The sequence below is a fragment of the Mytilus californianus genome, unplaced genomic scaffold (assembly GCF_021869535.1).
Source record: "Mytilus californianus isolate M0D057914Y unplaced genomic scaffold, xbMytCali1.0.p SCAF_2, whole genome shotgun sequence".
Taxonomy (NCBI): Eukaryota; Metazoa; Mollusca; class Bivalvia; order Mytilida; family Mytilidae; genus Mytilus; species Mytilus californianus.
In genome coordinates this window covers 43,626,286-43,642,302 of record NW_026262668.1, presented here as the reverse complement: position 1 = coordinate 43,642,302, position 16,017 = coordinate 43,626,286, and the positions used below count along the sequence as shown (strand labels likewise).

General features: G+C 31.7%; 1 protein-coding gene across 1 annotated transcript in view; it reads right to left on the bottom strand.

Annotated features, from left to right (window-relative positions):
- Positions 1–16,017, bottom strand: part of LOC127728964 (mucin-4-like) — a 96,134-nt gene that overhangs the window by 29,567 nt on the left and 50,550 nt on the right. The window contains exons 18-33 of the mRNA XM_052236543.1: positions 14,701–14,832; positions 12,765–12,881; positions 11,882–12,148; positions 10,387–10,518; positions 8,451–8,576; positions 7,802–7,927; positions 6,996–7,127; positions 6,546–6,800; positions 6,009–6,122; positions 5,491–5,616; positions 4,983–5,120; positions 4,247–4,369; positions 3,690–3,956; positions 3,036–3,302; positions 2,087–2,353; positions 904–1,167 (exon numbers count right to left, since the gene is read on the bottom strand). Of these exons, the coding sequence (XP_052092503.1) occupies positions 904–1,167; positions 2,087–2,353; positions 3,036–3,302; positions 3,690–3,956; positions 4,247–4,369; positions 4,983–5,120; positions 5,491–5,616; positions 6,009–6,122; positions 6,546–6,800; positions 6,996–7,127; positions 7,802–7,927; positions 8,451–8,576; positions 10,387–10,518; positions 11,882–12,148; positions 12,765–12,881; positions 14,701–14,832 (2,853 nt within the window). The remainder of the gene's footprint in view (positions 1–903; positions 1,168–2,086; positions 2,354–3,035; positions 3,303–3,689; positions 3,957–4,246; positions 4,370–4,982; positions 5,121–5,490; positions 5,617–6,008; positions 6,123–6,545; positions 6,801–6,995; positions 7,128–7,801; positions 7,928–8,450; positions 8,577–10,386; positions 10,519–11,881; positions 12,149–12,764; positions 12,882–14,700; positions 14,833–16,017) is intronic.

Here is a 16,017-nt window from a genome sequence, read left to right as displayed (position 1 = left end):
GAAGATCTTTGTAAAAGATTACCAAAATTTACAAAAAATTGTTAAAAATAGACTATAAAGGGCAATAACTCCTAAAGGGGTTGACTGACAATTTTGGTCATGACGACTTATTTGTAGATCTTACTTTGCTGAACATTATTGCTGTTTACAGTTTATCTCTATCTATAATAATATTCAAGATAATAAACAAAAACTGCAAAATTTCCTTAAAATTACCAATTCAGGGACAGCAACCCAACAACAGATTGTCAGATTTGTCTGAAAATTTCAGGGCAGATAGATCTTGGATCTTGACCTGATAATCACTTTTACCCATGTCAGATTTACTCTAAATGCTTTGGTTTCAGAGATATAAGCCAAAATCGACATTTTACCCCTATGTTCTATTTTTAGCCATAGCGGCCATCTTGGTTGGTTGGCGGGGTCATCGGACACATTTTTTAAACTAGATACCCTAATGATGATTGTGGCTAAGTTTGGTTAAATTTGGCCTAGTGGTTTCAGAGGAGAAGATTTTTGTAAAAAGCTAACGACAACGACGACGGACAACGGACGCCAAGTGATGAGAAAAGCTAACTTGGCCCACTGGTGAGCTAAAAAATTGGTTGATTGTGGCCAAGTTTGGTACCAATTGGCCAAGTAGTTTCAGAGGAGAAGATTTTTGTAAAAGTTAACAGACGCCAACAGACGACGACGGACACCAAGTGATGATAAAAGCTCACTTGGCCCTCTGGGCCAGGTGAACTAAAATCAGATATAAAATTAATTCAACCTTCTAATTCATATTCTTTACCTCAATCAATTATTAATAGTTCAGAGTAAATCTGTTTTTTTCTTTGTTACATATGCTGAAACAACTTTATCTAAAAAAAATTAAAAAACAAGTTGACAAACAAAACTTACTGTCACAGAGATCAGAAGCATTTTTCTGATATCCAACATTACAGACACAATCGTAAGAACCATTTGTATTCTGACAAGTTGTAAGGGGAATGCTGTCACAAAGTGTTGCATTAACACATTCATCTACATCCAAATCACAATTGGTTCCATTCCATTCATTTTTGCAAGTGCAACTACCATTTACATTGTTACATTCTAACGTATTGGCAGCAATACAAGTACAGTCCTGAGAACAGCCATCTCCATACTTTGTACTGGCACATTCTGAAAAGAAAGACATTATATAAAAAAAAACAGATATTTTGTCATGCCAGGGACTTTTATATCTTACGATACAGTATGGTTTTGCTCATTGTTGAAGGCTGTATAGTGACACAAATTTGTTTACATTCTCATTCTCTTAATCTCTGGTGGAGAAATGTTGTCCGATAGGCAATCATAGCACAAATTGCTTATTTTTGTATCAATTAAATTTAAATATAAGTTTTAGTAGAGACAATGGTATGCAACATTAAATGTCAAAAAAGAAGTTTTTTTAACAATCAGAATGAAAAAAAAATCATCTAAAATGCATGAAATGAAAAGTATTCAGATAGTAAAGTTATTTCGTATCACTTGTTATTCAGAAAAAATGTCATTCAAAATGTAAAATTCACCATATAAAAATAAGGAGATGTGGTATGATTGCCAATGAGACAACTATCCTCAAGAGACCAAGAAACGAGGAAAAAAACACCAATAGGGCACTGTTAGGCCTTTGACAATAAGTGAAACCCAAACCTTATGATAAGCTATAAAAGGCCTTGCATGAAATCATGTGAAACAATTCAAAAAGAAAACAAACACTGTTTTAGGCTAATAACAATAATTGAAAAACAAATAACACACAGAGTCACAAACAACCAGTGGGACAGTGGTGTAACAGCTCAACATAAGAACAAAAGAACAAAATATAATGAGTAAATAGCTGACACTACCAACTGATGCTCCCACAACTTGGACAAAGACTTAACTACCGGTAATACAAAACATTGTTTGTTCAAAGGTTCAAAATACATGAATGCTTAGAGGGGCAAATAATTATGTACTATCATTCTTAATTGGGAAAACCTTTTACGAGTATTTTTTTTTTTTTTAGTAACAGTGCTTTGACCTTTGATTTATTGACCCTCAACAAACTTACTGTCACAGTGATCAGAAGCATTTTTCTGATATCCAGCATTACAGGCACAATCGTAAGAACCAACTGTATTCTTACAAGTTGTAAGGGGTATGCTGTTACAAATTGTTGCATCATCATCACATTCGTCTATGTCCACTTCACAGATGGTTCCATTCCATCCATTTTTACAAGTACAACTACCATTAACATTGTTGCAGTCCAGTGTATTGGAAACAATACAAGTACAAGCCTGAGAACAGCTGTCACCATAGTTTGCACTGCCACATTCTGAAAGTTAAGACTATATATTAATACCAGATTTCACCACTGATGTACTGAATATATTTTTATAAATACCTCCAGAAAAATACACTCTAAATTGTGTATTGTATAAACAATTATCTCAAATTTAAGTTAATCATTGCAGTAGAACAACTACAATGCATTTTTTACAGTGATAAACGAATACTAAGAATATACAAAAGCTGCAATAAACAATCACATGACTTAGACAGTCAGCTGACAACATCATGGCTAATAGAATGACAACTGCCTAAACTCTTCAAAACAGAAACTAAACATGCCAAAGGTTTTGAAATAGATGATAGGTTTGTATAGAAGTAATGCAAATCGAACACATCTTTGATTATCTGTGATACAAATAGTTCAGAAGGGTTAACCAAGTTATGATGGTGTATGAAAATTTGAAAAAGAAATGACTTTAAAATTTAATTTTGATAAATTCATCTGATTGAAATTTGTATGCATTGAAAATTAATCTCCATTTTCAAAAGTTGCACCATCATTTATGCTTAATATTTATTTGTTCGTGTAAATTGGTTATTTATCTTAACAATATACATTTCAAAACTCCCAAAAATGATACCATATATTGGACTTTGACATTTGTTTTTCCCAGTATTTCAAGTGAGGGGTCATCAATAATAGCTACTTGAAAATATCAACCTACCTTGGCAACTTCCATCAGCTATTTTCTGGTAACCAGTCACACAATTGCATTCATGGGTACCATTTAAATTGTTACATTGAGAATTAGATGTAGTGTTACATATATAAGGAGTATGTGTGCACTCATCAACATCCTCAGAACAGGTAGTTCCATTCCACCCAGTTTTACAAGAACAACTGCCATCGACATTGTTACAGGAATCTGTATTGGCTACATCACAGCTACAGCTCTGGGCACAGTTTTGACCAAATGTGTTGGAACCACATTCTGGAAAGGAAATTGATTTTTAGGTCAGAAATAGGAGATTAATATTTTACACTAAATGCCCTTATCTTATGGTCTGGAAAAGGAGCCTTAATTTCTGTATTTCCTTATTTTTTATGCCATTTTTCTCTATTCTTTATTGTTGTTGCCCATTACTTGCTTCTATTTATATTTTAGCACCCCATTATTCTCTACTCTTTATTTTTGTCCATTATTCTCTAATAAATAAAGCTTATCTAGACCCTCTTGTCTGGTAGATTATATACTTCCTGTCAATATCAGAAAATATTGAACCAAACATTTGAAGTTAGTATTCCACTAAAAGGCTGGTACAAAGCAATTACGGATATTAAAATCTTCAATATAATGTGTTTTTTTCTAAAAACTAACCTATACAAACATCTCCAGAGTTAACATAACCATCATTACAGACACAAACATAGGATCCATTGGTGTTTTCACACATGGAATTAGCCTGACAAATTGCTGTGTTGCTTGTTGTGTTGCTGCATTCATTAACATCTGATTCACAATTACCACCCTCCCAGCCAGTTTTACAATTACAACTTCCATCTGTTTTATTACAAGAATTGGCGTTTGCTATCACACATGTACAGTTTTCAACACAGTTTTGTCCCCATTCTCCTTCAGCACAAGCTAAAGAAAAGATCGAATTTAGTTTAGTATAGATCAACACCATGGAATATGTTGTATTTTAATTTCACACAGATATACACATATATTAATATCAATAATTTTTAATAAATATTTAACTACATGCATTAACTTAAAGAAAAAATATGAATGTATACTTAATACAATGTTCAACTACTTTTTATCTGTTTATTTCTAAACATTCTTTCTACATTGTGTTTTTTTAATTTACATTTTTTTTAACAATAAACAAAAGAAATATAAATTTTCACTCCACACAATAGTATACAAACCTGTACAACTCTGTTCATCACTGTCCAGTTTTGTACCATTTTTTGTACAGGAGCATTCATACCCTGGTGTTTTATCTGTACACTCATTAGCACATGGATTGTTTGGCTCACACTCATTGATGTCTGAAATATTTAATAAATTTACCATTTTTTAATATGTGAGCTATATAGATACTGCTTTAGAAATTTTTGTTGAAATACACTTTTTCAGATTTTAATCAATTACTATTAGTTTTTAGTTTTTTTTGTTCTTTGTTTGAAGTCATTACAATGAAATTGGTGAAGAGATTTATTATGATTAATGCATTTTAGATTTTATTGAAATCAATTTTTAGATTTTATTGAAATCAATAGACTCTTTCACATCAGAGTTCCTTCGTGTCTTGCAAACTTCATGACTAATTCCTGTTATCATTTTTTGAGAAATGTGTAGCATTTTTTACAATGAATGTCTAGAAATATGTCTAAACAGTGTCTATTGTTGAAGACTGTGTGTTGCCCTCTAAATATCTGTTGGTTATTTTTGTCGTTGAGTTGCTGTCTTATTAAGGTATATCCCACATCTCCTTTTATTCATAAGGATTATTATCATTCACCATTACAACTGTAATTTATAATCATAATGATGGATTAAGTTTTAATAATAATGTAAATATTATCAGTCATATCAATGGAGCACATTTTCAAATCTTAACTGTCTAAAATTACTAAGCATGTGAAATATAAAAAAACATACTTTCACAGATTCCAGTTATATTATCAGCCATCATTGTTAGATTGTATCCTGTTGGACATGTACAGTATTCCAATCCATCCGATTTGACAGCACAAGTTCCTGGGTCAGTACAATTGGAATCGGAACATTGGGTCTTAACTGAAAATTAATTAAATAGTAAATCATATATAAATAGTGCAATGCATACACAAATTTGTGGTCATATTTCACTTGAATTTTTCATATATGATTGGTGCATTAAAATTTCAAAGCCCTTTTTGATAAATTACATTATACAAATCTTATAATCATTTTACTGGTATCCAGAAAAGGGTAAAATTTATTCAAAACAGTAAAATTTATTCAAAACACAAGTCTGACAATTTAATCAATTTTCTACCTTTTAACAACTGACATTAAATACTTTTAATAAAATAGGATAATATGAAATGGGAGTTAATTCTAATTTCCAACTATGTAGTTGACAAAGTGGAGCAGGAATTCAGGATTTCTGGCAAAGAAAAGTTACTTGTGCATGTCCTCTGGTCTGTTGGACTGAGTATGTATCCATCATTACAAGAACATTTATAACTTCCAGGAGTATTAAGGCAGTTCTGGTCACACTTGTTCAAGGTTGTGTCACATTCATTGATATCTACAAAATAAGATTTCACATTTCTCTCTATGTGTTAATCTATTTAAGCAACCAATTTAAACAATTTTCAAATTTATTCTATTTGATGTTTTAACTTTTTCTCTATCAAGATGTCTTTTTATTCAAATAATGAGAGAAAGTAACTAAAAAAATGTATACTACTTCTCAATTTGCAATTTCAGAATCTAAAAGACTATGGGTTATTATATTGTTTTCTCCTTAATGAAAATAATGTCAAGTCATTGGTTTAATTTATATTGTTCAGGACATTGCTAGTCAATCATACAACATTTTGGTGAATGCTTTTAAAAATATTACCCAGAATGCATTTGATTCTGATATGCTGAACTGATGAAGAATTTTATAACAATTAACTAAATATTCAGTATTACCTTGACATTTCTCATTAGCATCTTTTGTAAAGCCGTTTCTGCAACTACATGTATAGCTACCATCTGTATTAGTACATAATTGATCACATGGATTGTTATCACACTCGTTTATATCTGAAAGAAGTAATCAGTTTTTACTAAGAGCTCTCTTTAAAGGCCAATAAACTCTCAGACTCCAGCCCTTTACATGAAAAGACATACCCAGTACTAAAATTTTAAACTGGATTCAATCATTTCTACATTTGAATGATCATTAAACATCCAAGCCTTTGTCCAAAAAACTTAAAATGAACATGAGCACAATGTCACAATTAAATTCACAAAGCCACCTACACTATAATTTGTTTTGTAATGTAGAAAAGACTTGAAAAAATTGTATTACTTGACGTTTTATGGTTTGATGGTATTTGGTTCTATTCAAGATTAGTAACTTCATTGTCATTTAAGAAGACATTTATTCTTGGATTTACAACTAAGAGATCGGAACATCTTAATAACAATATTCAAATTCAAATCTGTTTTTTTTTTTTCATTTACCAGTACAGGTTCCTGTTCCATTCTGATAACCAGTCACACACTTGCAAACAAAGGCACCAGGTGTGTTGACACATATTTGGTTGGCAGAGGTATCACATGGGTTCCTTATATTACACTCATTGATATCAGCATCACACTTGGTCCCCTGCCATCCTGATTTACACACACATCCAGTAATTCTGTCACACCTCTCTGCCCCAGTGCCACAGTTACATGTATTATTACAGTTATCACCCCAGTGAAACTGATCACAATCTGAAATGTACATAAAGCATTATGTCACTAATATTTCAGGAAATATATTCTTTAATTCAATTTTGATAACTGAATCTATTTTCTCCCAATGGATCAATTGTATTTATACTGTAACAACAGCAGATTGTCATATATCTCATTTTAATAAAAAAAAAATATAGATTAAGTTTTTTTTTATAAATATGTTGTACTCACTTGAACAAGTTCTTTGATCGTTCTCCAAGAACTGACCAATTGGACAACTACATTGGAAACTTCCTGCTATATTGGTGCAAGTTGTCTTATCTGTACACAGATTTTTACTGTTATCTGCACATTCATTTACATCTACAAACAAAATAAACATTTCAACAATACAGCATTGCTAGAAATAAAAGAAATAGAACATTTAATACATATTGTTTGTTCCATCTCATTATGGGATATCATCATATTTCCATACATTAAGGAACCTCTAGCCTTTGTTAGTCGTGTTTGTTTTTTTAATTTTGATTCATTTGTATGTTTCGGAGTTAAGTGTGGTGTCCATTTTGCTGAACTAGTATACATTATCGTTTAGGGGCCAATTGAAGACTCATTGGTGGCTTTGAAATGCATTTTGCTCTTTAGTCAGGTTGTTGTCTCTTTGACACATTCCCCTTTTCCATTCTCCATTCTATCAACATCATTTTTGCTTAGCTGAACACTAAAAAGTCCTTTATTATATGAATACATAGTTTAATATCTGTGACCATCAATGTTATAATTGACACTGGTAATTTTAAAACCTGCAAAATTTGATTTCCTTTACATAAATATGAGTTGTCAAACAAATTAAAGTCATGTGCCGTTACATAAATATGTCAAACAAAGTCACATGTCCTTCTACAGGAACTGAACCAGAAAGAAACAAAATTGCATACAAACCATCCTTTTAATGATTACATATACATAAACCAAATTAATCCTCATTTACAGGTATCAACTGTCATATACAATAAAACCAATTTACAGTGATTCACCTGTACAAGTCTGGTTATCAGCCTGTAGTACATATCCAGATTGACAATAACAAAATGCTGTGCTTTCTAATAGTCTGCATGCATAACTACAGGTCAGGTTACTCAGGGTACCACATGGATCAGACACTAAAAATGGAAATCATATACAACTTATTTTCGTGAATACTTAATTTTGCGTTTAGCCCTTTCTAGTCCTTTTCTTAACTCAACTAAAAAGGTAAAAAGTATCATTAGAAAGCATCAGAGATATTGTGGTAGAAAAGTTCATAAAATCTTCAGTTCTTTTTTTAAATGTTGAATATAATTAATAATACAGAAATGTTCTGCATGATGATATTGCAGAGATGTCGTAAATATTACATAATTATACTGCATTTTCACAGTTGTTTACATATTTCTGGAATATCCAATACATCTAAAAATGTAAAATAATCACTTGTATTTGAGAAAAGCTACAAACTGCATTGCAGGACGATATTGCTATATGTAGCAATAATTTACTCCTTGTAAATAAAAACTGTGGAATAGACTGTAATATCCATAACTTGCAATAGTTTTCATTTTGTGTAATCAGGCCTCTTTCTCATCATTCAAGTAAGAGTTTAATATACAGAAACTTATTTAATTATACAAAAACTAAGTAACCTACCTTGTTTGCAAGTTTTTCTGTCAGTTTTGATTTCATAACCAAAAAAACATCGACAGTTATAACTTCCCACAGTATTGACACAGTCTTGTTCACAATCATCAGACTCTGTTGTGCATTCGTTTACATCTGTAGTATATTAAAGTCATTTTGAATTAAGAATTATTACTACTAAATAAGTTAAAAAGCAAATACATTGTTTTTTGTATATTGCCAGTGGTTGTTGTGTGTCTTATCTTAATAAATTTTTTATTTTATTAAGAAAATTTGGTGTAAATGGCAGATATCTTTCATTGTTTCTGTGTTTATTCCCAATTTTTATAGATTTGGATGATTTTGAGTCTGAAATACTGTATAATCACCAGTCTATTGTTGAAGGTTACGTTTCTCTCTAGGAGGCTTTTGGGTTCTTTTTGTCATTGGGTTGCTTTCTTATTGGTGTATTCCCCAACCTGATCACATTTTTTACTAAAGGCGATAGTTATATATTAATTTTGACTTTTTATACGATAATACAGAATATCCATAAAATTGGGTTAGTGACAAATACCAATAATTGCTACTGTGAAAGTACTTTAATTCGTGGGCATCAATTTTCGTGGTTTGAGCAAAAGTTACATGTTCGTGGGTTTTTAAATTCATGGATCTTAGTTTTTCTGAAGAAAAAACAAATTGAGTGAAGAATTGTATTGATCAGAAATGAAGATCATTTATAGTAACCATTTGATGTTTTATAATGATTTGTGGACATTGCAAAACAAGGTGTTCCTTTTCACTTACTTGTTCGTCTTTAACTGACAACATTAAAAAAATTTGAAATAAAATAATTGCTTTCGGAAATCAGCTGATACATCTATGCTTAAAAATTATCTCGATTGAATGAAATTGCAAAGTAAACATTTGAATTGTTGCACACTTGTAATCAGAAATGATGACACTTATTAACACGAGATCGAGTGATCAACACATTAAAGACTATCAAAGGTGTTAATTGGGCCATAAACATGTCACTTAAAGAAAACAGTTACATAAACAGATGATGTACTTGGAATTGTCAAACTAAATTCTTATCAAAAGCAAGCCCAATATGAAATTATTATGTTTTCCGTATGACAATTATGAGGATATAAAATGAACACCTTATCATAGCATATCATCACCTGAAATAGATCTGACTTGCATCGATCAAAATTGTTTCTATGAAAATTAAAAGATTAAAAGTCGTACAGTTTAGGCTTTTTAAAGATTAAATGGGTATAATCCTGCCATCAGTTGTAGTTCATAGTGCATTTGCCGATATTCGATGTATTTTTTAGATTATATGGGCCGTATCCATATAGTAAATTGGGGTCTTTCCATGTCTTGATTTGGACAACAGTTGCTATATTTGGTTGGACACTTAAATTCGTGGATAAAGTCATCCACGAAAACCACGAAAATTGGTTCCCCACGAATAAAAGTACTTTCACAGTATATCAAGGTTTGAAGTAATGGTCTTAGTTTTTAATTTATGTTACATTTTGTTTAGTTGTGTATTGTAATATAACAAAAAAATACAAATCTTTCTTCTTATTGCTCTTTTATGATATACCAGCTTTTTCTCCATGTTTTAACAATTGATATATGAGGTATTTTTTAATTTAGTTGTCTGTCAGGCGTTTCAATGTTGCATTCATCATGTCATCAATCATATAAGGTTAAATAACTTTTCATTAAATGATGTAACTATCTACCTCAGCAAAATCACAAAATACTCAGTATCTGGACCAAGCACTGATCCAGGATTTAAAATTTGATAGGTGAAACTTTAACAATTTTACCAAGCAGAGTAATGAAAAAGTTTTGTTTTATGTTACAAAAAAAATCTCTACTGTGAATAATATATAGACATATTACATTTATTCTCTAACTTTTTTATGTTTTACATTTATGATCATACCTTCACATTCATAATCATTTTTCGTTTGGTAGCCAGTGTTACATCTACAGGTATATCCACCACCTGTATTTTGACACGTTGAAATAGTTGCTGAACAATTGTTTGTTGTTGCACTACTACATTCATTTATATCTAAAATAAAGCATAAAGATATAAATTTGAAACATTGTGGTAGACTCAGTTGGATATAAAATACAACAACAATAAAAAGTATTTAACCTCAAATTTCATTAATTATAAAGTTTTTCAAATTCTCCTTCCTAATTTAATCTAGAAATTGCTTACAAAATCACAAAAGTCTGACAAGAAAAATAATTTTGAACTATGAAAAAGAATATGTTTATAAATATATTAAGGTTTGTTAAATTTGTAATCATAAATAATTGAATCACAAAAGATACTTCATACAAATGTCTGCAATATGATATTATCCTTTCCAATAAGCTAATCATAAATGTATCTAACATGTTGAAACTTTAAATATTAATGGCAAATTTCTTGGTTTCAGTTTCTGGGTGGTTTGATAAACCTTCTGTTTATTTTTCCAAAGTGGTTCTGAACTAGTTCAAATCTGAAACTGTGTTTTACATTTGTTTCATGAAAATTGAAACCAGTTTCTTTAACTTATCATCGTGCAGTTTGAACACTTTAACAAACCATTATCAGATCTTTTTTTGTGTTTTGAAACTGATGCGCAGAAACCAGTTTAAAACCAAACCATTAAACCCTGCAAATGTAACCTGAAACTGGTTTTACTCAACAAAAACACCCTTATATCTGTGACGGTGGTCACTTTGTTTACTTGTTACTTTTATTATAATGGGGAAATGGTTAAAGTTAGCATTATTTATAGTTCCACAAATATTTGTCCCGAGACCGGCCACGTAAATTCTCATCGGGTTACTTCCTGTTCTTGCACGTGCCTGACGTCCCGACCTGGCTCGTTGTCCCTAGGAACTATAAATATGACGTCACTCACCGGGTCTTTGGGCAGTCTACGAGAGGATTTAAAATGAGCAGACGCTCATACTTTGGCTCGTACATTTTAGGCAACATGTAGACTAGCTACCACCGTACTTTTGTATCTTCTTATATGTCATTATTGTATGACTTGTATATTTCAACCATGTATTTATTCAAATAAACATTCTGTTTATATCGTAGTTTGTCCAATATCCCAGAACTTGGGTTAGACAACGGGAAGACAGCAAAGCCAGAAGGAAACTTCACTCCCGTTACATATCTAGTTCAATCCAGCATTTAAATAAGAAAGGTACTTATATGCATTACTTCATGTCTAGATAATCAAGAACAATTACACCTGTCCTTAAATTGGATTCACAATTGAGTAAAGTTTTTATATAACCTACAACCAAATGACATTCAAATAGCACTACTTAGGTTCAACAATACAAACTGGACTCTTTCATTCTACAATTGGTTAATGAAATACATTATAAAATACATTTTGTACCTATTTCTACCTAATATTTACCTGCACAAGGAACACTGTCATCTGCAGACTCTTTTTCATAACCAGATGTACAACTACATTCATAGCCACCATCTTCGTTTACACAAGTCTTGTCAGTAGATTGACATATGCCTGGAGTTTCTACACATTCATTGACATCAACGTCACAATTAGTTCCTGTCCAAGCACTGTTACAAACACATCCACGACTTGGATCACATCTTATGGCTCCTGGTCCACAGCTACATTGGCTTGCACAATTGTCACCATAAAATGGACTCACACAGGCTGTCACAAAATAGAGCATGCTAGTTAATACACATAATAAAAATACCAATATACATATATTATATTAGATTGTATAAATGATAAAACTGTACTTTCTCTTCAACTTACATTTTAAGAGGCTGCCATAAGTGTCAGTTCGTTTTCATTTTTATCTCTTTTGATTTGAATTGCAAATAAATTGTTTGTATTCAGTACTTAACCAAATTCCTCAAAAAACAAAATCTGGTATGAAATATTGATCATTATACATTTTTTGTACAAGAAAAACATTAGAATTATTATTAACATTCTATGAGTCTTTTGCCAAGTCTGTATGTCTATTCAATGATTGTTTTTACAAATGGTTTATGTTGCAAAAAAAACTATTCCTTTTAGACTAACTAATTTGTTTATGTGATTGTTGCAATGACTTTTAGAATAAAAATTGTTGTAAGGGATCTATATTGATATTTTTTTTCACTTTTTCTTGTGTTTGAAGGCATTACTAAGGATAGTGTATAACTATCAAAGTGATATATATTCAATAGTGAGATATTGTTGTAAAATATGTGAATCATGACAATCAAATATTCAAGTACATGCATTAAATTTTAGAAAAAATTTCTTGAGAATATACCTGAACAAGACGTTTTATCAGCATTTAATTTGAAGCCTGTATAACAGGAACAGATATAGCTACCAACAGTATCCTGGCAGTTCTGTGTACATACATTAGCATCACATTCATTGATATCTGAAATGTTAAATTTCAATTGTTGCAGAAAGATTGCCACATATATCATTTCACTTGCACTGTATGCAAATTTTATTTATAAAACAGTTTTGACAGGAGTTTTATGTAAAAGTATATTACACTAGATGGAATGATCAAGAAATCTATATACATGCCAGCATATAACATTCATTCTAAAGGTTTGTCAAATATATTAATATCAAATCCAGTATATACATATTGTTGTTTGACAATCAAAATGCAGAAATTTTATTCTGCTTTTCTGATTGTGGGCTTTTTGCAAATCAAATTTTGAAAATAGGTATATGCATTGACAAAAGAGTATACTGTAAATTCAGAAATTGTTATGTGAATTTATTATTGTGATTTTTGAAGAATGGACAAAAATGCAAGATTATGTATTGCCATTTCAGAAAAATCTGCATAAGATATATGTATCAGATATCAAAATGCGAGTTCTTATTATTGGGATGCTCACCCAGTCGCATTTTTCCTATAACTGTGACTTGACTGTTAGTGTTGCTCTCCACCTATTGCAACTTATTCAATATTCTGACCAAATTGCAATTTGTTTTGTAAAACTAAACTGTTCAACTGGTCAAAATTTTGAACAAACTGCTGTAGAAAACCACAGTCAAGTCGTGAAAGTGCAAGGTGATAAAATAAAGCATACTTACAATCCTATCAGACTTTAATTCCACTTCAAAGTTATTATGAAAATTAGTCTATAAATTTGTATAGAAATTTTATTGTTATTGTCATGCTAAAGGTGATGGATAGAAATTTTGAATTGCTATAAAAATGTCCAAACGAAGCCTTCATACAATTTTTCTTTCAAAAAGTCTTCTATATTCAAAAGAATCAGACATCATTTGAATTAAAACATCTTATATTCAGTAAAATATGTGTGAAATTACAATACGTTGTTACTAAGTTTCCATGGGAGATAACCTAAAACATTGATATTCTTTTGAATATAGAAGACTTTTCGAAAGAAAAATTGATTATCTCCCATGGAGACTTCCTAACAACGTATTGTAATCTCACACATATTTTACTGAATATAAAATGTTTTAATTCAAATGATGTCTGATTTTTATGAATATAGAAGACTTTTCGAAAGAAAAATTGTATGAAACCTTAGTCTGGAAATTTTTTTAGCAATTCAAAATTTCTATTCATCACCTTTAGCATGACAATAACAATAAAATTTCTATACAAACTGTTAGACTATTCTTTTTCTTCTTCATAACATTGAAGTGGAATTAAAGTCTTAACAAGAGAAAAAAAAAAAAAAGTCTTATAATATTGTAAGTATGCTTTATTTTATCACCTTGCACTTTCACGACTTGACTGTGGTTTTCTACAGCAGTTTGTTCAAATTTCTGACCAGTTGAACAGTTTGGTTTTATAAAACAAATTGCAATTTGCCCAGAATTTTGAATAAGTTGCAATAGGTGGAGAGCAACACTAACAGTCAAGTCACAGTAATAAAAACCTCGCAATAAAATCTGAATTTACAGTACTTTGTCCTTTTTTAGGTTACTATACAAGTCAGGAGTTTCTAATTCAGTGGTTGTCATTGGTTGCTGTCTGTGATATTTGTTTTTTGTTTATTATTTTGCATAAATAAGGATGTTGGTTTTCTCATTTTGTCGTGCTGTGGTCTTTATTAGCTTACTTTACTGTATGATTTTTGTTAATTGTTGAAGGCTGTATAGTGACCTATAGTTGCTCAAATCTAAGTAATTAGGTTTGAGTGTAAGGTTTTTTCATTGGCAATCATACCACATCTTATTTTTATATAAATGATACTTACTAGAACAATTGCCACTGCCACTATCAAGTTGATACCCTTCGGCACATATGCACTCCCATGTTCCTGGATTTGTAGTATTATCACAACCATAACTACAGGTTAAATTCTGCAGTGCACAGACATCAAATATTGCTGGAAAGAAGATACAAAATTAAACAAGAAATGATTGTAACAGGATGCTGTTACGAAGTCTCCCAAACGAAGCTCCCATAATTCATAATTCCCAGGGTCGCCTGACATTGTGCAACGCCCAGTTAAAATTGGTTTGGTCCAGTAAAGTAATATGCATTAGTGATGCCTGGGGACTAACCTTGTATATCATTCAAATCATCTTGGCATGACAAACCAGAATATATATGGTTTAAGGGTGGGGATCTCGACCATTTACAAGATACTAGAACATTGGGGGTGGGGGAAAACCCTGGGGACTGACCCTATTCGTCATTCAAATGTTCGTTACATGACGAACAGGAATATATATGGTTTAGGGGTGGGGATCTCAACCATTTACAAGATATTAGAACATTGGGGGTGGGGGAACCCCTGGGGACTGACCGTATACGTCATTTAAATGTTCGAAACATGACAAATAGTAATATATATGGTTTAGGGGTGGGGATCTTGACCAATTACAAGATATTAGAACTTTCTTAAATGGCAGGGGGTGGGGGTGACCCCTGGGGACTAACCCTGTATTTCATTTGATGTGCTTTATCATGACAAACCAGAATATATATGGTTTAGGGGTGGGGATCTCGACCATTTACAAGATATTAGAACTTTCTCAAATGGCAGGGGGTCGGGATGACCCCTGGGGACTAACCCTGTATATCATTCAAACCATCTTCGCATGACAAACCAGAATATATATGGTTTAGGGGTGGGGATCTTGACCACTTACAAGATATTAGAACTTTCTTAAATGACAGGGGGTGGGGGTGACCCCTGGGGACTAACCCTGTATTTTATTTGATGTGCTTTATCATGACAAACCAGAATATATATGGTTTAGGGGTGGGGATCTCGACCATTTACAAGCTATTAGAACTTTCTCAAATGGCAGGGGGTCGGGATGACCCCTGGGGACTAACCCTGTATATCATTCAAACCATCTTAGCATGACAAACCAGTATATATATGGTTTAGGGGTGGGGATCTTGACCACTTAGAAGATATTAGAACTTTCTTAAATGGCATGGGGTGGGGGTGACCCCTAGGGACTAACCCTGTATTACATTTGATGTGCTTTATCATGACAAACCAGAATATATATGGTTTAGGGGTGGGGATTTCGACCATTTACAAGCTATTAGAACT